This window comes from Equus asinus, chromosome 2, assembly GCF_041296235.1.
Source record: "Equus asinus isolate D_3611 breed Donkey chromosome 2, EquAss-T2T_v2, whole genome shotgun sequence".
NCBI classification, from domain to species: Eukaryota; Metazoa; Chordata; class Mammalia; order Perissodactyla; family Equidae; genus Equus; species Equus asinus.
The window spans coordinates 18,226,335-18,252,670 of NC_091791.1; the positions used below are offsets into that span (position 1 = coordinate 18,226,335).

The 26,336-nt window shown below is 46.3% G+C and overlaps 1 protein-coding gene across 7 annotated transcripts in view; it reads left to right on the plus strand.

The window, feature by feature from the left end:
* NRAP (nebulin related anchoring protein) overlaps positions 1-26,336 on the plus strand; it is a 69,631-nt gene that overhangs the window by 26,947 nt on the left and 16,348 nt on the right. For all 7 annotated transcript variants that reach the window (XM_070482875.1, XM_044750544.2, XM_070482893.1 and 4 more), the window contains exons 16-32: positions 792-896; positions 2,015-2,122; positions 2,366-2,467; positions 4,100-4,297; positions 4,876-4,980; positions 7,313-7,411; positions 8,541-8,645; positions 9,795-9,902; positions 11,510-11,821; positions 12,912-13,016; positions 15,788-15,886; positions 17,489-17,593; positions 18,345-18,452; positions 18,987-19,100; positions 20,822-21,019; positions 22,715-22,819; positions 24,104-24,202. In XM_070482875.1, the coding sequence (XP_070338976.1) occupies positions 792-896; positions 2,015-2,122; positions 2,366-2,467; positions 4,100-4,297; positions 4,876-4,980; positions 7,313-7,411; positions 8,541-8,645; positions 9,795-9,902; positions 11,510-11,821; positions 12,912-13,016; positions 15,788-15,886; positions 17,489-17,593; positions 18,345-18,452; positions 18,987-19,100; positions 20,822-21,019; positions 22,715-22,819; positions 24,104-24,202 (2,175 nt within the window). The remainder of the gene's footprint in view (positions 1-791; positions 897-2,014; positions 2,123-2,365; positions 2,468-4,099; positions 4,298-4,875; positions 4,981-7,312; positions 7,412-8,540; positions 8,646-9,794; positions 9,903-11,509; positions 11,822-12,911; positions 13,017-15,787; positions 15,887-17,488; positions 17,594-18,344; positions 18,453-18,986; positions 19,101-20,821; positions 21,020-22,714; positions 22,820-24,103; positions 24,203-26,336) is intronic.

Here is a 26,336-nt window from a genome sequence, read left to right on the forward strand (position 1 = left end):
ATTCAAATTGTCTCGTAAGGCTATATTTTTTTTTTATAGTTTGTTTGAGTCAGGATCCAAATAAGGTCCACACTTTGTGATTGGTTGATATGTCTTTAAGACTCTTTTCATATTAAACTTTTCCTCTTTATCTCTTTGCTTTTCTCACAAGTTGTTAAAGAAATTGGATACTTTATCCTCAAATGTTTCCCACGGCCGGAGCTTTGCTGACTGTATCCCCGTGTGGACTTCACATGGTCCTCTGGCCTCCAAATGTCCTATAAAGTAGTAGTTGGATCTATAGACTTGATCGGGTTCAGGTTTAATTTGGGGGCAAGACGGCTTCTCAGATGCTGCTGTGTTCTTCCATGAGACATCACATCAATGTCTGGTTGCCTCTTTTTTCTGTGATTTAAGTTGGCTTTTTTTCAATGTGGGCAGGCACTTGATAATCACTCTGAGTATCTACCCTGCATACAGCAAGACGTCCAGCAATGCAGCAAGTTAAAAAAATAAGTTTCAGACCCTCAAGTGCTTTAAAGAAGAGCCAGTGAGTTGGCCACAGGGAAATCTTTTGCAAACTCATAACTTGAGTGTGCCTTTCAGTCGTTTCTTTCTTCCTTTGCATCTTCAATCTGTTAATTTAAAACATTCGTAAAATTACAGGCTTCCTTGTAAAATGCCTTTTCCGGAAACTCTTCTCTGCTATGAGTCTAAGGGGAAAGTGAAAAGGAAAATGTTATCTCCAAAATTCTCCTGCTGCCCATATAAAAACTTGCATTTACCCTGAGGGTTTATTTTAAATCCAACAGGTGAATTACCGCGCTGACTATGAGAAAAATAAGTTGAATTACACATTGCCACAGGATGTACCTCAGCTGGTGAAGGCCAAAACCAATGCCGAACTCTTTAGTGAGGTAGGCAGACAACATGCCTGAGACGTGGTGGGGGTTATGTAACAGATGTGAAAATGGAGACACCAGTGGCAACGAGCAGGGACTATTCTGTTCACAGGAGAGGTTCAGCAAAGGCACCATCATGTCATAATTTTGAATTTTGCTGTCTCATGGCACATGGTCATCCACTGGGGATAAATTGGTCATAGCAATTTCATTCTCAGTATGTGAGCATGTGTACAGTCTGTTCTCAAACAAACATATCATCTTCATCATCATCATCATCCCGGTAACTTCCAACTGCTGCTTTGCTTTGCAGAGAAAATTTGAGTTTTAAGAAGATCAATCTTAATCACCAGGTTCTGCCTGGAGTCACAAGTGGGCTGTGATTAAGCTTCGCATTCTAGGTGGGATTTGTGGGGCATGAGAGGAAACAAAAGGAACTAACATTTTTTAAATGCCTGTTCTATGCTAGGCCCTGTCCATATGGGATTATTCAATTGTCATAACCCCAAGGAGGTATTTACTGTAGGGACACAGTTAGTGGCATGGGCTTTGGTACAGGATAGACTTGAGTTGGACATTGGCACTACCATTTTTAACCCATGACCACATTTGAGGTTGTTAATGTCTCCGAGCCTCACAGGCCTAATGAGAAGACTTAGAATTGTTGAGTAGAAGGCGTTTAGGAAAAGGCCAATAAACAGTAAGTGTTGTTACCATGGCAATATTAAAACTTTATATCTATGTTGCACTTGCCCAGCTTAAGATCTGTTTTCATATGTTATATCCAGTTTATTCTCACGGCAACCCAGAGACACATAATACGATATTCTTTGTGAAAATGGGAAACCAAGGTCTAAAAGAGGTAAAGTGATTTACCCAAGGTCACATGATCAGGAAACAGTGGAGCTCGGATGGACACGTGGGTCTTCTCTCTGTCCTGTCCCATTACCACTGCCCTGCATGGCAGTTAATCATTGCTGTGATCATTTTGATAATAACAGCCAAGATTCTGCTTTGTAAACAGATGAAGAAACCAACTTTGCTGTTTTTTGCAATTTTTTTTTAAATTTCTGTTCAACTTTTGGCAGGAATATGGATAGCGACTCCTATTCACCTGTGTTTTTGTTTGTCAGGTTAAGTACAAAGAAGGCTGGGAGAAGACAAAGGGGAAAGGATTTGAGATGAAGCTGGATGCCATGTCTCTGCTGGCCGCCAAAGCCTCTGGAGAGCTCGCTAGCAACGTAGGTTTCCTCTCATTAACTCAGAAATGCATAAGAAATGGTTCCCATAAAATGTCAGTGGTCCTGCAGGAAAAAAGAATGACTGTTAATGTAAACGTCGCAATACTTTTTTATCTTCTCTTGGGCACAAAAGACTGGGAGGTGTTTTTTCAGAACTGTTCTTCCTGCACTTGTTCAAACCAGAGGCCCTTTGAGGGCAAAGTTTCTCTCTCACTCACAGTAGACTTTCTTCTTTGTCTCAAGATTAAATACAAAGAAGAATATGAAAAAACAAAAGGCAAAGTCATGGGAACGACAGACTCGAGGCTCCTCCACTCCCTGCAGGTTGCCAAGATGAGCAGCGAGGTAAACTCTTTTCTCCCTCAACCCTTTACTTAGAGTTGAGTTGCTTATAAAGTTTTTCCAGGCCTTCATCTGGGACTGCTACCTCTTTATTGACTTCCACCTACAATTTCTTTCCTGGCTTGGGCGAGAAGTTTGTTCCATTTCTATATTTTGCCAAAGCATACTGCTCTTTTAAAATAGATGAGTAGAGTGGCCCCTAAGGGTTATCAGCATCTCCTGATCAAGGTACAAAGGTGTCGGCCACGTGTATTCATTCCACAGATGTTTACCAAGCACCAAATATGGGCAAGGTCCTGTGCGAGACACTGGGGCTGTAAGAATGAATACCACGTAAAGGGTCCCTCCCTACTGGAGCTTCATTCTTCTGGGAGAGTTAGACAGCAAGCACCCTGTGTACTGTGGTGATGTCCTGGAGGAATCCTGTGGCCGCAAACACACATGGTATTCAAAATAGTTAGCAAACAACTGGGGCATCCAGGCTCCAACCAATCAAAACAACGCTGCTTGTAAACAACTGTAATGGCTGGAGATTAACCATGGTAAATGTCACTAGTCAAAATCCTCTGGGGAAGGAGAGTTCTGTTACAAGAGACAGAGTTGGTGTCTAATCAAGTCTTCCCTGCCAAGGCTGAACAGCAAAAAGGACACATGAGCATCGGGTTTCTGCTTTACAATTGCTGCTCCAAGCTGTGAGGCCAGCTTATAATGCTCCAATGGTGCAGTGAGATATAATTACCTGATGAGTCATTAAGGAGCCATGGCTTGAATAGAATAAGAGAGTTGACATTCGGGTCGCCATTTTGGATGTGCCTACAGAACAAGCCCCATGAAGTACATAGTCATGAAGCAGACAGAGACATTGAGAATTTGGCTTCAGTTTAGACCAAGAATAAATTGGCATTTCCTATTTGCAGTTGGTGCAACTGTGGCCAAAAAAATTGTCTTGCCCAAAGTCAGATAGTAGTCAATGGCAGTGGTGGAGGGGTAGAGAATTAGGTCCCAGAACTCTTACTTGTTGGCACCATACTGCTTCTAGGGTAGCACACTACCTTTCCTTGCCACCATACAACCAGCATCACCATAATCACCATCACCACCGTCACCATCACCATCATCACGACCATCCATCATCATTGCCAACATTTATCAAGTGTTTGCTATATGCCAGTCCCTGCACTAAGGGATTTCAGCTACTATTTCGTTTGCTTATCATGATAGTCCTCTGAGGAAGTTGAGCCCTTTGAGAGTTGCTATGACATTTGAAAGGTCATCCAGCTGACAAAGGGAAGATGAGGTTTGAACTCAAGCTTGTCTGGCTCTGGAACCCAGGCTTTGTTATTCTGCCTCTTAAAGCTTCTATAGAAACCCTGGATAGAGTGTTCTCCTCCTGGAGAAGCCAGGTAAAAAGATTCAGGCTGGGTGGGAGGCATTCTTCCCAGAGACAAAGTAGTGAGGAACCTTGGCTCCCTGGTGCTGCCACCTTACAGGATTTGGGTCACATCTTTCTGACAGATGGGTGACATTGTCCAGAGTGTCAATTCCTCGTAGAAGCCTGGGCTTCTTCCTTGTGTTTTTACATCATTCCTGCAAAGGCAGGCTTCAAGTACTGGGCCTTGTTTTGGTACTTTTCAGGTTGAATACAAGAAAGGCTTTGAAAAGAGTAAGACCCACTTTCACCTGCCCATGGACATGGTGAACATCAGGCATGCTAAGAAGGCCCAAGCTCTGGCCAGTGACCTGGACTACAGGAAAAAACTGCATGAATACACTGTGCTGCCTGAAGATATGAAAACTCAGTGGGCCAAGAAAGCCTACGGGCTCCAGAGTGAGGTGAGCCCTCACTCATTGCTGGTGCTCCCCACACATCTCCTGCAATTGGGTACAGTGACACTTTCAGAGTGATTTTGAACCTGTATGTGAGTCTAGTAGATAATTCAGAGGACTAGGAGGAACCGCTGAGATGTGCTGGGCCCAGGGAGGATGGATGGGGAGGTAGAGATAGAGATACAGTCGAGGCAACGGAGACTAGAGAATGGAGGATTGGGGCTCAGAGCTTTGGTGAAAGTCAAGATGGTAATGCGATGATTCAAGGGGAAGCAAGTGTTGAAAATAGTAAGTAAATCTTGGAAATTTTTCAGGTTGGCAGGTAAGGTCCTTGGTCAAAAGTTCTGAAAAGCCCTCTTTTTGATAAGGTTGTGGTGTTTCAGCGCTAAGGTAGAACATGCTTTTTTGGTTACAAGGTGGGCCCAGTGGCTTCACCCCCCAAGTAGAGTTCTGCAAGAGTCTAAAAGAGTAGGGAGCAGTCCTTCTAGGAAGACAATGCAGGAGCAAGGATATTCCTAACTCTCCCTCAACTTTGCCCAACCTGCATCCGTGTGTCCGATTAGAGCTTGGTTTTTCTCTTGCAGCTGCAGTACAAGGCCGACCTGGCATGGATGAAAGGAGTCGGGTGGCTGACCGAGGGCAGTCTCAATTTGGAACAGGCCAAGAAGGCTGGACAGCTGGTCAGCGAGGTAACCTGAGCTTTGACCCTGGCCTCCGGTAGTTCTCAGCCATAAATCACCAAGAGCGATCTTTTCTTCTGCTTCTTTCCCCCCATGCCCCAGGCTTATTTTGAGTGTGACTCAGAGGGGTACTTCGTCACTGTGTACCTGTAGCACATCCTGAAGTAAGCTTCCACACCTTAAACTTCTTGGGGAGGTGTTTGTAAGAAGCCCAGCAATTTACCTTAAGTAGCAGTTGCATCCAAAGAGTAGTTGAGAAGGGTGGTAATGCACAGTCAATTAGCATGTGGGGAAAACGTGTTTGCTGTGTGAGGTGCGTTGATTCCTTCTGAATCAGAGAGTCTAATGTTAATGAGAACGTTGGACAGGCTACTCTTCAAAATCCCTGCGACTCTAAGCCGGTGCTTCTCTCTACACCGTGTAAAGCCGGCTTTGGCGGCAGCAGAGGAGGACTTTTGAAGGGCGTTTCATTGGGAGATGTGACTATTTCAGGAACTCTCTTTGGTATCTTCAAAGGGGATTCTTGTTTCGAGGCCAGGAAGGCTGATTCGGCATATCTCTTGCAAGTGGTAATAATAGCGATAATAATAGCCGCCATTTGTGGACTGATGATAATTAAGCACTCATTGCTGTCATTTATGGATCCCTTTGAGAGTGGTACATGCATATTGCTCATTTATTGCTCACATCAGCCCTATGTAAGTACACACTGTTATTATCCTATTAGTATTCCCATTTTTCATATGAGGAAAGTGAGACAAAGTCCCACTTCAAGTAAGTAGCAGAGTTGAGATCTGTATCCAGTGTGGTCTGATGCCCCAACTCTTAACCATTAAGCCATATTGCATCCCCAAAGCACATTTTGTAATTTACTCTTATTTTTTCACTGCACTCATCCTTCTCTCAGACACAAACGCATTTAAGGCTAGAATGTGTAAATAAAGAAGGTAGAGAGAAGAGCATAACACTTTAGGGTTCCTATTATTTAGCTTCTTTGAGACCATTTTCAGAGCCCCATTTGTCTTGGATAGGGATGCGGTGAGGGGCCTCACCAGCCTTAGGAATGAATGCAGCCTTAGGAACATCGGTTTCTATCTCACTTCCTGTGCCTACTAATTTTTAAACTCCGCAAGGGCCAGCAAGATATCATCTCCTTTGCATTTTTTACATCCCTATTGACTCCTGTACAGGGTGGATTCTTGGCTCCTCAATAAATACTTATCATTTGACCAATGCAGGGTCTGGGATGGCCAGGAATTTCCAGGCATGGAAGGGCAATACGACTTCCTTCAATTATGTGGTGAAGGAGTTTTACCATTCAACACACTGGAAGTAGACAGGAAATTACAAGTCTCTTTGGAATATTTTCGCTAGAATTCTTTCTTCTTAAAGGGAGAAAATTTGGAGTTTTCAATATTCCAATCCCTATTTTGAGTTCATCCATAACCCTCTTGTTGATGATACTGAGGGATTTGCTCATCTCTGATCTCCCCACCTTGTGAAGCTTTTCCTTCAACAAGCCATCCTCAGCAGCCTCCTTTCCCATCAACTTTGGCAACTCCAGTGGAAAAACCAGAGGAACTAACCTCCGGAAAGGACAAGAAGTCCTCATGTGGGGACAGAATTAGTACATTTGAAACTTTGCCGATGATTTTGTGGCTGTGAGATGGGGACACTATGAGGACAAGACCTCAGTGATCTGGAACACTCAGACACTATGAGGGTGAATCCCACCTGACCAGTGGCCTCCTGTCTGTGGCTCCTGGCGTTTCCCATCCAGGGCAGATGCTTTCTGGATATTCGTGGTGGCACCATGAATAACGGTAGTGACTAAAGCAGCGAACGCGTACTCTGTCCAAGGACTCCACTCATGGAGAGCATGGCATTGAAGCCTCAGCCCCACCTCAGAGTGAGGCAGCTCTATTGTTTTCCCCATTGTACAGTTGAAGTGTGAGTGGCTCAGGTGATTAAGTGATGTGCCTAAGGTCATGAAGCTGGAAAGAGGTGGAGGCGAGATTTGGATCTTGGTCTTCATGGTTGCAAAGTCCAAGTTCCCTCCACCTTGCTCTCCTGTGTCAGACCTAGATTTATAAAATGAACACATCCCAGGGCACACGGTGAAATATAGGATTTACTGAGGGGAAAATTCAAGTCCCCATTCAGTAGGAGCAACTAAAACAAGCTCACCAGAGCAGGCTGTCTCATGTCTGTGTGGTCTTGTTTAAGCTGCAGGACCAGCTGGAATGTTCCCCCAAAAGAAATGGGTCATAGAAAGTGTACATGTGTGTGGTGGGGAGCAATCCGATCCTAATACTTTGGGGTCCCTTTTCTTTGGAAACAGAAAAACTACAGGCAGAGGGTGGATGAGCTGAAGTTCACCAGTGTGGCTGACAGCTCCCAGATGGAGCATGCCAAGAAGAGCCAGGAGCTGCAGAGTGGGGTGAGTCCTGGGCTGCCCTTTCTCCACCAAGCTGCTGTGTCATGGGCCCGGGAACCTCCAGGGACAACAGCAGGTGCTGCCCAGACACGATCTGGGAACCAAAGAGCCTTTCCTTTATATAGGCTACACTCAGCTTTCCACAGGCTTCCAGGCTGTTTCTGGGACCTGGACGCTAGGCCTCCCTGCTCACCTACCACACTTCTCCCCTGGTTGGTAAGGATAGATGCCCACTGATGTTACTCCTTTTTATCTTTCGATATTGTCTAGTTCCTTCTTTCTTCTTCTTTCTTTCTTCTTCTATCTCGTCATAGACTCCATAATTCTGGAGCCAGTAGAGAATTATCTTGGAGGAGGACAACATTTGCTTGTGGGATGGGTGTGTGTCATGCCCACTTGGGCTCAAATGTGGGAGGCAGAACAATGAGCATCGCATACATTGTTCACACATCAGTGTACTCTGCTCTTGCACTGAGCAGGAGCTGTAGTTGCTACAGTCTGGCCAGGACAGTACTAGCTTTCCTTCCCAAAGGTCCAGGTACACCTGCAAGAAAGGATGCTATCAACATAACTCAGAGTCAGCAGAAAGCCACTGTTTGGAAAATCAAGTGGGGAGGGGGAAGAGAGAAAGAGCAAGAAAGAGAAGTTTTCATGGAGGAGATATTCACTCATGCTTTGGTCACTGTTCACTTTCCAGGTGTCAACATGTGCAAATGCACTAAGATTGATTATAGGGGTGCAGGGGGCAGAGACCTTCTTACTTTTCCCATGTGGGGAGTCTGTGCTCATCTGAGCCCTCTGCTGGGTTCCTTTTTGTGGCCGTGGATGGTGTAGATGGGAACAGCTTGGGAAGGTCAATGGCTTCTCAAGGGAAAGGTGTGAAAACAAAAACCTTGGAGAGGTTCTCAGGTTGGTCCCCTGGCCACATTCTTCTCCCAGCTCCTCGCTGCTGCTTCTCCTTCTCCCATCACCTCTCCTGCCTTAACCTCATTTACCGTATCCTGCCAGCCAGTATCTTGTCTGGTTGGTTTTGTAAAGAACTTCTCGTGCAAGTCACAGAAGAGTCAAACAAGCCATGCCACCCACCTCCACCCCTGCCGCCTGCCCCTGACCTAGTGCTCTCTCCCAACAGGTGGCCTACAAGGCAGGGAATGAGCAGTCTCTCCATCAATACAGCATCAGCAAAGACGAGCCTCTCTTCTTACAGGCCCGAGCCAACGCTGCCAATCTCAGTGAGGTACAGCAAGGGAGAGTGGGCAACCAAGGGCCCTGCTTCCCTGTGTGTAGGCATCTGGTTGACAAACCCCACCAGCCGTATTGATACATCAACTGAGGTTTCATACATCTGGTCATTGTACACAGCTAGTCCAGCAGATCTTGTTCCTGACCAGTGTTTCAGGGGGAGGGAAGGACAACCTTTCATAGGAATGAGCTGGTGGGAGGCTTGGACCACTCCATATGAAGGGGTAGGGAGGCAGTGCTTGGTCCAGGGTCGGAGATGAAACAGCATGAGTATTGATAGAGGAGAGTGAGTAAGAGCTCAGATGTTAACTCCAACTGCCTGGGTTTAATCCTGGGTTCTGTCACTTACTAGCTGTGTGACCTTGGGCAAATTCTTTGCTCTCAGTTGTCCCATTGGTAAAATGAGGGTACTACTAGCCCCTTCCTCACTGGGTTGCCATGAGGCTTCAATGAGCTAATATACAGAAAGCACTTGGGGGAATGTGCACAGGGTAGCTTTACTCTTAGACACGAAAACATACATAGTCTCAACTTTTCCCTTCTCCGTCTTCTAAGGAGGGGGCCTTCCTTATATCTTCCACTCAGCTTCTAGGGTCTTGATCCAATTAATGGGTAGAGGGGGGAATTAGAAAGAGCTACAGGTGCTAAATTGATTCACATACAGAAAGGCAGGGGAGACTTCCAGAAGAAAGTACGTGAAATCTGGAGGTGGGAGCAGGACAGGAAATGGGAGGAGCAAGGAAAAGACCCAAGTGGACTAGAGGCCGGGGGCAAAAAGAGAAAGGAATGGAGGTGGGGCAGTTGCTGGGCTGGGTGGGGTATGTGACCAGAGATAGAGAACAGACTTTTCAGACGTGTTGCTGTGTGTTGTGCAGTGCTATGTCTCTGAGGCTTCCATGAAGACTCCTAGTAGTTTTCAAGGCTTCTGGAGTTCAGTTGCTGCTTCTTTTGACAGAAGCCCTGTGTCAAGAGGCCTTAAGGCAGGAATAAGGAAGCCTGTCTGTATTGCGGTTACACGGCTTCTATGGCTCTTAGGGTTTCCGTGGAAAGATGTAGTTGGTGCTTGCCTCCTACAGAGGTTGTTACAGAGTCTAGGAAAGCCCTCTCACATGAGGATGATTTCTTGTCTCCTAAATCCCCTTAGAAACTGTATAAAAGCAGCTGGGAAAACCAGAAGGCTAAAGGGTTTGAGCTGCGTCTCGACTCCTTGGCCTTCCTGGCAGCCAAAGCCAAGAGGGACCTGGCCAGCGAGGTGAGTCGATCTCTGTCTTCTCCAGGACACTGCGAATCCGCCCTTTACATCTGGGAGGGTCGGAAAGGGTCTGGGCAGGTTCTTAATCTCTCTGAGCCTCAGAGTTCTAATCTGTAAAATGGAGATAAGTATAACCACCTTGCAACAAGATAATCCTCTTAAGTGCCTTCCACACTGCTTGCCACATATCGGTTTTTGGTAAGTGGAAACTTATTATTAGTGGAAGTAGCAAGAGTAGTCATCCAAACCGCTCATTTTACAGACAAACGATGCCCAGGGGCATTCCATGACTTTCTAAGCATGCTGTGGCCTGTTAATGGTTAGGAGTCCAGGCTCTGGGGTCAGATAGATCTTGGATAAAATCCCAGCTCCGTCACCTACTAGCGTTGTGACTTCAGGCAGGTTGTTCAACCTTTCGAAATCTCAGTTAACACATTGGTAAATTGGGAATTGCAAAGTGGTTACGACGAAATGAAGTGAATTGATGTATTTTAAGTGTTCTATAGCCCAGTGCAGTCTGTTGCAAGTCTGATGTGAGGTAAGGAGCCCAGGCCAGCATGTAAGTCAGACTCTGCTTCCTTCACTGAGAAAGTCTCACTTCGAAAAAAAATGTACACACACACACAATACATATATAATGTAATATCTATTTATTGTGTATATATTTATATTGTATCTGTATTATACAGACCTAAATGTATATAGGTATCAGCTGAACTAAACAGTGGCCTGGTGATGTGGTTGATTTACATTCTTCCACAAGCTCCTTCTCTCACCAACGGGTACCATTTTACAAACCAGCCGATCTGCAGATGCACTTTCAGTGGCACAGGTTATGCCATGCCTGGTTCATAAGAAGTGTTCAGTAAATGGTGGCTGATGTTGATACTGCTGCTGCTGTCGTTGGCAGAGATAAGAGCAGAGCCCGAGTCTCCTGCTGGCCACAGCAAGGATAAGGTTGAGAATGATGCCGCACAGTGGTATCCTTTTCCAGTTTATAGAGCATTTCCATATTTATTCTTTGTTATGATCCTCATTACTCTTGGCCTAGTGGGTTTTTTTTTTCAGGTCAATATGCTGCCTTTTGCTCCCCATCTCCTAAATATTTATATCTACCCCAGTCATTCTTTAATTTGAGCTCCTTTCTCAAACAGCAATTATATTTTGGATATTCTGTGTCTTTTTCATTTCATAACTACTTTTTATTTATAATGTCCTCACTATTACCAAAAAGAATTTCAAAGTGGCTTTTATGAAAGTAATAGGATACTTAAAAATAAATCCAGGAAGTGATCTCAAATAACTTAGACAAAAGATGGAATTTCACCAGAAATTGGGAGGAGACTGTCCTATAGCTGACCCTTCAGTTTAACTCTGAGCTTTCTGGCAGCTGAGGTGAAAAAGGAAATAATGAGTAATAATATTTTATTTCCCTGTTTGATGTTAGGAAATATATCAGTTGTTCAAAGGAGGCAAAGTTGTTATGACACTAATTCTAATAGGATTCTGTTGTATGGCTTTGTTTTACCTTTCATGCATGCCTGTGGTTTGAAATTTAACAATTCCTGTAGGAGATTCTAACCTCCCTGCTCTCTTCCTCCATTTAGGTAAAGTACAAGGAGGACTATGAGAGGTCCAGAGGGAAGCTCATTGGGGCAAAGGGTGCCCAGGGAGATTCGCAGATGAGCCACTCGCTGCACATGTCTAAGCTGCAGAGTGAACTGGAGTACAGGAGGGGATTCGAAGACACCAAAGCCCAGTGCCACGTCTCCCTGGACATGATCCACCTTGCGCACGCCCGCAAGGCTCAGCATTTAGCCACAGACATAGGCTACAAGACGGCGTCGCATCACTTCACGGCTTTGCCCACTGACATGAAAGTAGAATGGGCCAAGAAGGCCTACGGTCTACAGAGTGACGTAAGCTCTGCCTGTGCATGCGTGTGTGTGTGCTAGTGTCGGTGCAAGTTTTCCCCAAGCCCTCAAGACAACAATTTATACTTTGACATACCTGTTTCTGGATCCCTAAGGGGAAACATTTTACCTTCCTGGTGGTTTAACTTTCATTCAAATTATGCCCATTTTAGATGCTATCCTACCAAACAGAAAATCATAAAGCTACTTTTCTTTTCTTGGAATTCTGATCTACATATGTTTTCCATGTTTCTTTTCATTGCCGGGGGGGAAATATATTTGTAACATTCTTAACAGCGACCTGCCCTGGGAGAACATCTCTGAGACGGCACCAACTTTAGGAACCCCATTTCTAGAATGAGCAGCTCGCTAATCTTACAACCTGGTGCTGTTTTCCTCTGTCTTCTGTTGACTCTTATACAAGAAAGTGGGTGAACTGAGAAGGCAGGTTGGGGCAGCCAGACTGTTCCACGGGGCGGTGCGTGGGCGCAGTGTAGACACACCCTTCCAGGTCAGGCTGTTTCAGGATAGACAGGTGATATGCCAGTTTTAGAGAAGTGTCCATTTACATGGCTTTCCATTAAAATGACTTCTTCAGTGGCAAGTAAAGAAATGAGAACTACCCCAGCCTGGCACCTGCATCGAGGTGGTAGGAAGGCATGGGCACCGCGGGAAGCCTGGATGGCTTGTGAAATTCCCACAAATAGCTCCCCACCTGGGTTCTGTTGTGAATTCTCATTTTCTTCTCCCCTGCATGTCGTTTTAAACAAGAAAACGGGGAAAGCAGACAATGAGGACGCTCCTCTTGCCGAGGCAGAGTGAGGCTATAACGAGGGACAAGGCGGGTCCGCCCCTCCCGCTCTGCCCCCAGTGGTGCTGGGCGTGGCCGAGGCCGCCAGCGGCCAACGGCGCCAATTAAAGGGGAAATTAATTTACATTTTGGAGCCCTACTTGTGACTGTGCAGAAATGGGTAAGACAAAAGTGGCATCTAATTTGGCTCAGCTGGCACCAAGGCTACATTGGGGAGCCGTTAATAGCCCTTTAAATGTCTGTGCACCAACAATGGCCCGCTTTTTTTTCTTTCTCCTTTGTCAGAACCAATACAGGGCAGATGTGAAGTGGATGAAAGGCACGGGCTGGGTCGCCACCGGGTCATTAAATGTGGAGCAGGCGAAGAAGGCAGGAGAACTCATTAGCGAGGTGAGATTTCCCGACAGCGTGCAACAGGCCTGGCTGCATTAGGCGCGGCATTTCTGTATAAAATTAAAATAATTTCCCCTCAAAAGGCAAAGAAAAAGGCAAAGCTACATGAAAGGCCTCAAAACCCAGACTAGGGCTGGTAATTAGAGGGAAACCACATACCAAACACACACCAGTGGGGGCCCATAGAGCCCTGGCAAAAACAAAGTGGATGACAAATGATATTATGAATAATAATGACAATCAAACGCAGCTCAATTGCTACCCACCAACTTACCTTTTTAATGATGCAACATGGGAGAGATGATGAAAAGATACATTGATTGCACCCCGAAAGCCCTTTTGTGACTTTACGCAAATTTCTCTCTCTTTTTCTGCCACAGTGTAAATAGCTTTTGAATATTCACGTGGTGGTGGACATGTGACACGGTGCTTCCTTGTTGGGAGTCTCGCTTCTATTTAAATCTCACTCCTGTCTACTTGTAGCCACCCTAGCTGGACCCAGAGGCATTACGGCTTATAAAAAGAGACGTTTCCTCACATTTTTGGAGCGTCTCATTGGGCAGATGTTTTAGAGACTGGATCAGGGTTTCTCAGCCTCAGCACTATTGATATTTTGATAATTCTTTGTTGTGGGGGCTGTCCTGGGCCTTGCAGGATGTTTGCCAGCATCCCTGACCTCCACCCACTGGATGCCAGCAGCACTTTCTGCCCAGTTGTGACAACCAAAAATGTCTCCAGACATTGACAAAAGGTGGAGAACCACTGGCCTCGACACCCCAGGGAGTTGGTGTTGGCTCATGTTCACACAGAGGCTGCACACCCTCGAACAACCCACATCCCCCTGTGTTCATGTCTGTTTGGGGAGGGACTTGCTCAGAGGCAAGTGAGCATCTGTTTAGTTGCCTTCAGAGTAGCCTGGTCTTCCTGGACTTTTCTGGGTGGGGAGGAGACCATAATGGCCATAGCCCCAGAAGACTTCAGCCTTGGCGATGAGCCACCTGGAACCTTGTTTTGGTTCCAGGTGGAGACTTTCTTACTGAATGTATAGTTAGACAGACGCCTACGTTGCTTTTTCAAACACACCTGCCCAGCATTGGTATTTTCCCATGGGAGAGTGTTCTAGTCACCTGACACGTTGCAGAGCTGATTTCAAAAGTGGCCTCTCCGAGACTGGCCTAATTTTTAGGAAGGTTAGTCAAAACTCAAGGCTCAGAAGACCTTGGGAGCCCAGTGGAGACTGTACTGCCCCAGGGAGTTCAGTCTAATTAAGGAAAGGCTCTCTTAGGAGGATGAACATGAGAAACTCACAGGAGTAAACACTGAAGTTTGAGGATTCATGATCCCAAACTCTGAATATGGGGCCCACTCAGAATAGGACATGAAGAATAAGGACCATCAAACACATAACTGAGACTTCAAGATGACTCCTTCGTGCATCTAAGTCTGGCAGCCAACGGATCTTTCTAGAACCATTTATCACACTGTGATCTTAATTTTCCACCTCATTTTACAAACTTACTCAACAAATTTGCTTATCTTCCATGCTTCATCCCCATCCTCAAACTTCAGAAAGGCAAGACATCTTTTAGCAACTTTTCCCAAGCGTCTCATTTCCGTTTGGCATGTTTCCAGTTTAGTGTCAAATTAGCTGACCTCTTAATTTTCCGACAGAATGCCAGGCACTGATGAAAGAGTGACAAATGCATACACACCTATCAATTAAATCAAGTGTCAGCAAACATTTTTTGTAAAGGACCAGATAGTAAATATTTTCGGCTTTGTGGGTCACATGGTGTCTCTTGCAACTACTCAACTCTGCCATTGTAGCATGAAAGCAGCCGGAGACAACACATAAATGAATAAGCATGGTTGTGTTCCAATAAAACTTTATTTACAAAAACAGGTGATGGGCCACATTTGGTTGGATATTGATCTGTATCTTCTTAAGACAACCCACTATACAAAAATCCAACCCAATAAATGAAGAAGTGTTTATAAAATAATTATTTGATTTGAGAAAAGCTACACTTCATAATTCCATTAAGATAGCAACTGTTCTAGTCTCCTGGAAATGTACTTTGATTTTAAAAAATAGCCAGAAATTAATTTAAGTGTGAGTGTGAGAGTCAGAATTGCGCATCTAGGTCTTTGCCAGCATTTGAATTTTTTGTAATTTTTTTCAGTGTCTTTCGAATTGTGATAACTCCTTTCAATACTAGCACCCTTTTGCTTGTTATTGTAACATTTTAAGGAATTAATGTGTGTGTTAACTGAACTGGATTCTAAAATGATTGGATAGTATACAATCACTGACTATTAATTGCGGGGGTTTTGACTGTGATATTCTCTGCTAAGTATTTTTGTAAAAGGAAAATAGAAAGCTTCAATTGATAAACGTAACTATGACTGTTCTCTCTTGCTTGGGAGACCCAAACTAAGATATGTAAACAACTGCGAGACAGTATTTGAAGCCTATAAGAAGAATTCTTTCCTGAGTGTGTATCCCACAGTATTTTACTGGTATAACCTAATTTTGAGATGTTTTCTTTGCACCAGGTAGAAATACTTTAATGTTAATTGACATGAGGTTATTCTTAAATTGAAACAAATATTAACCCCAAGGCACCTAGGATATAAAGATGGAGGAAGCTGAATAATAATTATGTTCACAAATTCACTCTAATCTCAAGCAACCTATGATTTTCTCTTTCAAATGGCATGAAAGCGCAGCACAAAATTCACAGCTTTGATCTTTTTCTGCTCAACAGAAGAAGTACCGTCAGCATCCGGATGCTTTGAAGTTTACCAGTATTAAAGACACTCCGGAGATGGTCCAGGCCAGAATTAGTTATACCCAAGCAGTGGATGTACGTGATAATGTATCTACATTATGACTCTGAGAGTGGGCTCTTCTTTCAACACTGCGATTGAAGCCCAGGGGTTCTTGGCTTGCTCCTTCTGTTGTTCTAAGGATGAAGGAGCGTCTTGTCCTTTGCTGAGGCACACCTTAGCGGGGGTGCTTCCTCGTTAGGATGCAAATGGGGTGTTACTGCTCTTAGAATGCCAAGTGGGGCTCCAGCACCCCACTGCCCCGACGCTGTCTCATCCCTTCTCATTCGTGTGTCTCAAAGATCTGTCTGTGGTGGGGCCTTTCCCTGCTCCTTTTGTTTTAAAGTGTTGTTTTCAGAACTGGAACTTTTGGGTGAAATTCTTGTTAATTGGAATACTGAAGCCAGGCTTAAGGCTTCCTGGGACTCAAGGGCAGGAAGTCTTGCTTTCTGAATTTCCCAAAGACTTTGAAAATGATTTGGGTCTGATTTCTACATATTAGACTAAACTTTCAAGTGATTTCCCATATTCCCTTAATAATGTGAAACCGAGATCTGGCCTTTAGTCCTCTTAACACGGGGTTCATTGGAGACTAAACTGAATGTTGAAGTCCTGTAAAAATTAACTTTAGGACATAAATTAGTCCTGTTTGCCTGATTATACTGAGAGATTCCACAGATCTTTGTAAAGGGCAGACACACCTTCAAAATATCTTCAAACCATTCAACCTGCCACGAAGAAAATTTACAAACCTTGGAGGGAGGGGTTTCAAAATTCTCTCCCTTGTTTCCCAATTGAACAAATTATTCTGGTTGTACCTTATTCACCAGGCACTCTGAAATGTCCCAAGTGCCTGTCAGAGTATGTTTTTGGATGATGTACATTCTTACGGGTTTAGGAATTTATAATTTCTCGATAATCAGCCCATCAGAATCAAATTGAATTCTGAGAAACACGAACTTTTGTGCAAAGAAAAACAATACCTGCTTCTTCCTTACCCTAACCAACTCTAGGGGGCACTGCTGTGATACGTAGAAACTTGGACACATCTAATAAGATTTGGGATGGAAAAGCCCGGTTTAGAAACTTTCTCTGGTGGTTGATGCCAGCTCCATGTGTTATTGCTAAGAACTGGGATATCATAAGCCCCAATCAGAGTTCCGGGTCCCCAGACCCGCCCAGGGGACATTTATTAGCACAAGAATCCTTGAGATGGGGGGACGGGATGAGGATTTGAAGTAGGTCCAGGGAAAACCTCCCCTGTGGCAGAGCCATCTTCTCTCCTGCCTTCTGAATTTTGATGCCCTCTCATAGCTTATAGTTAATAACAAAATTACCAGATGTTCGCTAGACCTCATTTTCTCATTTGACACCCATCTCAGCAGTAGGCTACAAGTGGAGTGTTAACTGAGAGGAAAGTTTCAGCCTGTCATGTTCTGAGCGGGGAAACAGAAGCTGGGAGAGAATGAGGCGCATGTCACCACACTAGCTGTGAAACAGAGGTGGAGGCAGAGCGCCCGGGGTCCTGTCTCTATGGGGAGGTGGCAGCGGCAGTGCCCTTGGCTCCTGGAGTGTAACTTAGCTGATGGCTGTGTGGGGGAAGCTTCTGGGTTTAATGCAAAACCTCTCTGCATCCACAGAGATTATACAAGGAACAAGGAGAAAGCATAAAGCATCATTACACACAGACAGCCGACCTCCCGGAAGTCCTGCTGGCCAAGCTGAATGCCATGAATATCAGCGAGGTGAGGCTGGTGGGGAGGGGCACGTTTGAATTACGGGAGATCAGGGCACCTGTGCTGTTGCACAGCATCCTCTGCTCAGAAGGGCCCAGAGCTTGTTTTAATGCTCTACTGTCACCATCTTGAAATTTGTAATATTTTTGAACGGGGGGGGGGTCCCACATTTTCATTTGCACTGGGCCCTGCAAATTAGGTAGCCGGTCCTGCAGAAGAGTCAAGCTCATTTATGAGAATGAGACTGGGAAAACTGCCTCAGTGCAAAGGGCATTTGTGCTGAGGGACTGAGATATGGGAGCATCAGAATATTTTGGTGAGTATATCTGGCGGCCCTGCCAAGGAGAGCCCTGGGGGACGTGACTCCTCCCCTCCACAACCTCCATCAGCTCCCTGCTTTCTTGCTCTCTGATAGAGACAGTTGAGGATAGAGACAGTTGAGTTCTCTTCATCTGGCATAAAGAGCTGTGCAAATACAGCCTCATGCCTCCTTCTTCCAATCAGCTTGCTGCTCAGGGCAGTCTGGTTCTCTGGGTCTCCAGAGCTTTTGCTTTTTAACCCTGACCCCCAGGACTGTCCCCTCCAAGGGTGGGCATGAGGCAGGATCCTGCTCTCAGTTGGTTTTTGCTAAGCCACAGTGATCGCTAACTCCAACTGGAGGAAAAACCCCACAACAAACCAGGTTTCCATTCTGGTCATGGGAGTTTAGGAAACCGCCAGGTCACATGAGGGTCTTTATTTGTGCGCATCTTCCCAACAGACACGTTATAAGGAGTCCTGGAGCAAACTTCGAGACGGCGGGTATAAACTGAGATTGGATGCCATTCCATTCCAGGCAGCAAAGGCTTCTGGTGAAATCATAAGTGATGTGAGCATCCACCTCCATTACAGTGGCAGTGTTTGACACTGACCAATTTTTGTTCCTCTCGCCCCTAACCCCTGCCTTCTTTTGCCTGTGGATAATATCTTCTCCTCTCCCAACTGTTAGGGCAATCAGATAATGACCAGTGGAAAAGAACATACGTTTCAACAAAAAATCCCCTAGCCACAGTACAAAGCCAGATGCTGGACTGTAAATATGGACCCTGGGCAGATGAAATGCACCTGCCACCAAGCGTTTTCCTAAAGCGAGTCGATGTGAAGAGACCGTTAACAATGCACCCACCTTCTTCCAGCGTGGGCCGCCCGAGTGCTAACACGTCCTGCCATTTCATATCCAGCCCTTTAGTCATTGGGAGTCTTGCATATGAAAGAACGGGCCTTTTGACGACTCCTGTGCGTTTTCTTTTAACTCACCCAGTTACTGTCAAAAGAACAAAACATTTTCGCCCAATACCCACCTCTTCCATTCCGTGTCCCTTGTCCCTGAGCCGTTACTCTCTCCTGCTCTCTCTCCCTTTAGTACAAATACAAAGAGGCATTTGAGAAAATGAAAGGGCAGATGCTCGGCTCCCGGAGCTTGGAAGATGATATCAGCCTCGCGCATTCCGTGTATGCGAGCTCGCTGCAGAGTGAAGTAAGTGGGAGAAAATGCCACAGAGCTGGGAGCCCCCCACCTAACAATGTCGTTTGTCCTTTCTGGTTGTGGGGAGCGGCTCTGTCCGAACTGGCTGTGTGGCATTGTCAGGTCCACTGGCCTCTCTGGGCTCCAGCGTCTTCCTCGGTCGAGTGAGAGGTCAGGTTCGTGGACCCCTTAGCTCCCTTCCGGGCTGGACATTCTATGATTTTGCCCAGTGGCCACAGATGGGGACCTGTGGGCTGGATTTGGACTGCAGAAGTGTTTTGGTCTACAGAGTGAATGAATTGCAAACCCTTAAAAATGGAAAATTTTAAGCAGAAGTTTTAGGCTTCTGGCCAGAAGCCAGACTTGGATTCCTCAAGGCTACAGTTGAAGTTCGTTACCGAGAGCTCCATTTCGAAGGGATCTGTGCTGCCCTGGTTGTGCAGCCGCCCCCTCCTCCCCTGCTTCCTCCTTTAGTCATCTATGCTCCCTGTCTGGCTTCTGGAGGCATCTGAGTTTGTAACCCTTGATTTCAACCCTCTGAATGCTGGCACACGTGTGTATAATACACTGTCCTCTTGCACACATGTGAGTTGGCTAATGGTAGTGATGAAATCTAATGTGTCCAACATGTTACAGAGGACCAAATGCTTTTACATGCAATGTCCCATTTAGCCATCAAACTATCTCTCGGAACTTCATCTTGTTGGTCATCCTGGTTTACCGATGAGAATACTTAGACCAAGTGGCCCAGTCCCTAACTTAAGGTCAGCTAGAAAGGGACAGAGCCAGGACATGGAGCCAGCTCTACATCTCTTGCTCTTTTCATAGTTTCATGTGTTCTCTGTCGTTTTGTTCTCTGCCTCAGTTTCCTTGTTTCTAACGTTTTTTCCCACTTTCTGTCCTGGGGTGCTGACCTAAGAGTAGGGGGTTAGACGTGAATTGTCCTTGGCTTTATGCTGGGGGCGAGGGGAGGATCAGCAGAGATGGGAGTGGGAGATTAGGGAGGAGTGGCTGGGGTTTCAGGAAGGCAATGGGAAGAATGGATGGAGGAGGAAGAGGTGGAGAGTATGCATCTGACTCCCCAGATAGCCTGGAGTGTGCTTCATAGACCTTCAGACAGCTCCTCTAAGGTCTGTAGTGGAGCTTGTGGTCTGGAAATGGGCCTCTCCCGTCCTCCCTCACGATGCACGTTGGGCTCTTGGGAATCCCCATCGTTCAGAACTGGCTTTCCAAGTATCGCTCCCCTGCTCCCGGCTCCCGGATTTCCTCGGAGGTCATCTGATGCTTTGAGAAAGCTCTTCATACACTAGCTTGAGAGGAGACACCCTGGTGTCTAAAATCTGAACTTGAGAGGGTGATGGGAAGAAACTATGGTGGCAGGGTGCAGGTTAGCCATGAATCCTCTGGCTTCTGGAAAACGGGAAGGTCTAAAGACTTGTTCAAGGGAATCCTTGACATTATATCTGTCCCTTGCACTTCCATATTTTTCCCGACTGGGGAACCATGGGCCTTCTTCATCTAAATCAATGACCTCCCCGAGCTGGGGTGTGAGTGTCAGGACTTGGAGACCAGTCCTGGTTATTAAGCTAGTCCCTGTACGAAAGGAGCACTGGCCCTGCCAAGACCATCCCCCAGGCTTACCTGGGACAATTGCAATGCAGTTGCTCTCCCTGATGGTCCTGATGCAAATGGTGGCTTTGAAATAGCCGCTGTTGATCTGTCTGCCCCTCTAGGTGAATTACAAGAAAGCCTTTGAACACTCAAAGGCGCAGTTCCATCTGCCGTTGGACATGGTAACCCTGGTGCATGCCAAGAAGGCTCAGAGCCTGGCCAGCGACCAGGACTACAGACATCCGCTCCCCCAGTACACTTCCTTGGCGGAAGACCTGAGGCTCAGCTGTGCCAAGAAAGCTCACAAGTTGCAAAGCGAGGTAAGGAGGATCGGCCTCTCTCTCAGGGCCCCTTCCTCTCAGATACCACCATGAGGCAGGGACCTGCCGGCTCCTGTTGGCTCAGTGGGGGGCTCCGAAGTGAGGAGTCCTAAACCTGGGGTTCCCTTTGAAACACTGCACCCATGTCCCTGCCTAGCTGTTAACAAGCACAGTTGCACAGATCTAATAATAATAACAACCATTGATTATTTCTGCTGAATTCTAAGCATTGCGCGTTCATGCATTATCACATTTAATCCTCAGAGGAACCCTATATTGGTAGTTTGTGCCCATTTTACAAAGAAATTGTAGTGAGGCTCAAGAAATTACGTAGCTTGTCCAAGATCACACACCTATGAATGAGAAAGGGGGGTGACTTGAACTTAGATGGTGACTGACGAAGATGCCCTCAATGTTCACAGTTTTGCACATTCAGGATTGGGCAGTGGGATTGCTTCTGGCCTCAGATTGGACTGGGGGTTCCTCTCGGTGCTGCATATGTTCCCAAGCCACTCATCTCCCGAGGAGGCCTAAGATCTCCGGGCGGGGGGTGCTGCTCAGAGCCCCTTTGCAACCGACCCACTTTGGGCAGAGGAGGGTGTCTGGGAGGACAGGGAAGTCAGGGCCCCCAAGGTCTTTCCTGGGTCCTCTCAAGGAGTCCTGGGGGCCTTCAGGCCCTCTGATGTGCATTTCTAGCTCGTGCAGCCTGTTTTCTGAAGCAGGCAGGCCCGGGAGGGTGGGGAGCATTAAGGATTTCCTCACTCCCAGGGATACAGGCTGTCTCTTCCCAACCTGCAGCAACCGCTTGTTTGGTGCTCACCTTGTTTCCCAGCTTGCTGGGTTTCCATACTGTGCAATTTGCAAGTAATGGGCCTGTGTTGGAGAAGCAAGCACCGCACAGAGCCTGCCTCCTGGTTTGGCAGTGCCTGTGAGCTGAGCGGAGCTCAGTCCTGGGTGTCTGTTATCTGTTTGACTTTTACACCTGTGTACAGCATTTACTGAATGACAGAAACTGTCAGGAACCTGAGAGCAGCTGGAGGAGTGGGGACCCACCACGCTCGGCTCGGGGGCCCGTTGTCACTAGAGCAGAACCCTCGTTTGCCCTGCCTGTTGTCTGATAGCGACTGGAAGGGAGCACGCCCAGGGGGTGCCTTGGTGGCTGAAGGGGAATGAACTTGGGGACCTTTAAACTGTCAGCCCAAATCACTTAGGTACATACACTCGCCCCCATCCGCACAGACTCAGACAAGCTTTTGCCAGATTATTCCGGATTCATTTATTAGTCCTTTCTTAACCCATAATTAATTAATGCCACCCTCTGCTGCTGGGTTTTGTTTTAGAAGACCTATTAAACCGTTTCCACATTTGCCCCGAGACAGCTGACTTTCTAACCGCAATGCGCTCCAGCGTTTATTTTTTGATAGCCCGCATTAGCATAAAAATCCGCCTCGCGTCCTTCAAACAGCTACTGAGACAAGTGACAGCAGAATTATTTCCTTCTGACCCACATTTTTGTTTCCCTAATGAGCATTTACTAAGAAGCAGTTTGCGTGTGCTGACTGTGATGCATCTGGAGAGACCGGCTCGGCCTTAAGTTCCAGTGACGATGCTGGCCTGTCGTGGGTCCTCCAGCTTCTCCTTGCTTCCTTGTGCCGTGAATTTGGCTTTTCTGATTCTCTGTGTTGTTGCTTGTAGAATTTGTACCGCTCGGACCTGAACTTCATGCGAGGTGTTGCCTGTGTCATTCCAGGCACGTTGGAGATTGAAGGGAGAAAGAAAGCGTCGGAGCTCATCAGCGAGGTAACGGGGACCCTGCAGGGGGTGGTGGGTGTCCCGTGTCTTTCCTCCATGGAGGTTGTTGCACAGCCAATAGCTTGTTTCTTATTGCTGAAGAGAGTTAGACGTTACACTGTTGGCCTTGGACTCTCTTCTCGCCCGGCCTCTCTTCTTACTCGATCTCCATGCAGACGAGATGCCATTTGAGACAGTTTTGCAGATAGCGAGTCAGTTCCTCTATTAACATATAAGAATGAATCAGTGGCTCATAAGATGTACTTTCCTAGAGTCCCTTTGAAGTGGCCCTGTGGTACAATGCAATGTTGGCTTTGGAAACCAACAAATGGAGACTGAAATTCCAGTCCAGCCCTCATTTGCTGTGTGACCTCAAGCCAGTCACCTGCCTTTTCTGAGCTTCAACTTCTTAATCAATCAAATGGTGATACTCGTACCTCTCACATTTAGCTTATGTGAGGATTAGCACTAATCTAAGCACTGTGCTTCTCCGATGGCTGTATCTGAAATGGTTGCTCTAAGCTTGGTGATAATTTCTTGGTTAAAAATACAGAAATCTAGAATTTTAAGCTCTCTGAACTCCCAAGGAATCTTGCTCACCCCTGAGAGGGCTCTAGACTTCCGTTCACAGTAGATGCAAGGACAGGAGGCATGATGGAAGGCACTGGAAGTACCAGTCTGTCAGCGGCCAGCCCGGGAGCATCAGATGGGCTCACGTGCTGACTAGGAGCCCTGAGGAAGCAGGATTGGTGTCCCTGTGGGCGTTTAGTTTTAGCTCTGTGCTTTCCTTTTCCAGTGAAATCTCGGGAGTGGGCGTTTTTTAAGCCTAGTGGTGCATCAGAATCCCCTTTGGAGCTTTAAAAAAAAAATACGGAGGCCTGGGCCCGCTGATGAGTTACTGAGTCCCAGTCTCCCGGGGTGGGGTGCAGGCAGCTGTATTTTCAAAGCTGCACCTTGGTTTCTGGTGCACCCCTGAAGCTGAGCAGCCCTGGGTCTCCAGAGAACAGAGGTCGAGAGCGAAACTCAAATTTACAATAGTCGTGTTCACATTCGTGGCAAAGGACCGGATCTTCTTTTCCTGTTGACAAGCATCCGATTCAGTCATCCTGTGTTCGCCCCTGCGTCTTCATCCCCTTGAGTTCTGAGGTCACAAGGGCGGGTGACGGGCTGGGTTCCGAGTGACAAACTAGCAGCCTTTGCCAAGTGAGGTTTCATAACTAATGCTTGAAGGCCTGGTTCTTCTGGTTTTGTACCTCACCGAGTCTTCTTGTTCCCTCTTGTGTGCGGATCCAGAGTAAATACCGTCAGCATCCCCAGTCGTTCAAGTACACGGCTGTGACAGACACTCCCAGCCTCCTTCATGCAAAACTCAGCAACCAGATTACGAACGAGGTAAAATCTCCTGATGGCTTTGGAAGGGGCTTGTAAGAACTGCTATCGGATTGTTAAAAATATGTGTGAATATTTGTGGGGTTGGGGGTTGGGGGAAAGCATGGGTGTTCGCATGGAACTTTGGAAAGAAAAGCACGTCACGGGCCAGCCCTAGTGGCCTAGTGGTTAAGTTTGGTTAAGTTTGGCATGCTCCACTTTGGCAGCCAGGGTTCGGTTCCCAGGCACAGACCTACATCCCTGGTTGGCGGCCATTCTGTGGTGGTGGCCCACTTACAAAATAGAGGAAGATTTGCAACAGATGTTAGCTCAGGGTGACTCTTCCTCAAGCAAAAGGAGGATTGGTGACAGATGCTAGCTCAGGGCCAATCTTCCTCAGCAAAAAAAAAAAAAAGGAAAGAAAAAGAAAAAGAAAAGAACATTGTTTTATGGAGCCTAAACACTTTCCAGAAGGAAAGAGGCCCAGTGTGAAATCTGATCAAGTCTACAGTCTCGTCCCCTAAGTGCAGTCACAGACCAGCAGCACCAGCCTCTCCTGGGAGCTTGTTAGAAATCCCCAAGCTCAGGCCCCACCCCAGGCCCACTGAATCCATATGTCATTTAACAAGATGCTCAGGTGTTTTCTTTGCACTTTAAAGTTTGAGAAGCATTGTTCTGTCATTCATTCAAATATTGGCGAACCACTTTTATATTGTCATTCTAATGATTATTATAGGGCGGATTTGTGGTTATCCAAGGACAGTCCGATAGCACGGTGTTTGTCAGACTTCTGGAATTTCTACCTCCTCTTCTCACTCACCGTTCACCCATTCACACTTTAGTATTTCTAACAGAGGGCGACACAAGGGAAGGAATCTTATTACATAAAATCGTCATTCCAGTCTTTTTGGTTTCCCTTCTTCTTAGTGGCTCTCTTACAGATTTGAAATAGAAAGTTAGCTTGGCAGAGAATTAAATTTTGCATTATCTTTAGTTTAAGATTCTCCTTCTGACTCTAACTTTTACAAGTCAGTTGAGATTTGGCAATTTATACTATTAGGTCCCACTCTCACCCCAAGTTCAAGGGTAAGAAAAGGCAGCTTGGGATAAGAAAGTCCAAAGGGCTTCTGTACTGATGGTGTCAGTTTTGAGTGTCTGTTGAGCCTTTCCTGCCTGCCTTGTGAGCTGGGGGCTGCGGGGTAACAGTGCCTCTTAGGATGGCCTCTGGCTTCGGAGGACTCAGTGACCGCAGACCCATTTCTATCACGAGAACAGAGATGTTTTTGTACCGACTGAGGCCACTGAGAGCAGCATCGACATGAGTTCGCCATGGAAGGATCCTGGGGCTTTAGTAAAGGCTGCAGACCAGGGTTTGGGAACCTCCGTTCCCCTAAGCAGAGCTTTTCCTAAATTTCCCAGGTCTTAGTATCGTCTTTACACGGAGTCCTCAAGGAAGAAGTCTGCAATGGGAAGCACCTCGATAGTGTTCCTAAATGTGTTTTTCTTTCCTCGGCCTATTATTGAGCAAGTGTACAGGAGGGAAAAGTACCTTTTCCTTTACCCGTCTTAGGTTCTCAGCTGTGGCTCTGTGACAAAAGACAGATGAACCAAAGGAAAGCAGACACATTTATTTAATATAAGCTTTGTGGGATACGGGAGCCTTTGTAAGGAAATGAAGACCAGAAGAAATGGTTAACCCTGATTGTTTTTATACTAGGTTTGAGGAAGAGTGGAAAGTCGTGGAAAAATGTGACAGGACGAAAGAGTAGTAGACTGGGGAGAACTTAGCAAGGCCGTTTGCTCAGATTCCTCTCTGCGTCCTGCCATCTTCAGAGATGGGATGCTCCTCGCCTCTGGGTGTGGGGAGGGCACCCCTCACGGGAGGGGGTTATGACTTTCTTCAGGGGAGAAAGTCAGAGGGCATTCTTCCAACACCTGCATTTCTCAAATTCCTTCCGCTTAAAATATTCAATATGCCAAGGTACCATATTTTGGGGTAACACGCCCTGAACCTCACTAAAAGCAACTTGCAGTTGCTTACATGTTCCTTTTATATCAGTCCATCTGATTCATGAATTGTCTTTATTGAAAGGAACATCTTCTCCGTGACACAGTGAATGGGCTTTTACAAATGTATTTCCCAGTTGCAAACGAGGGA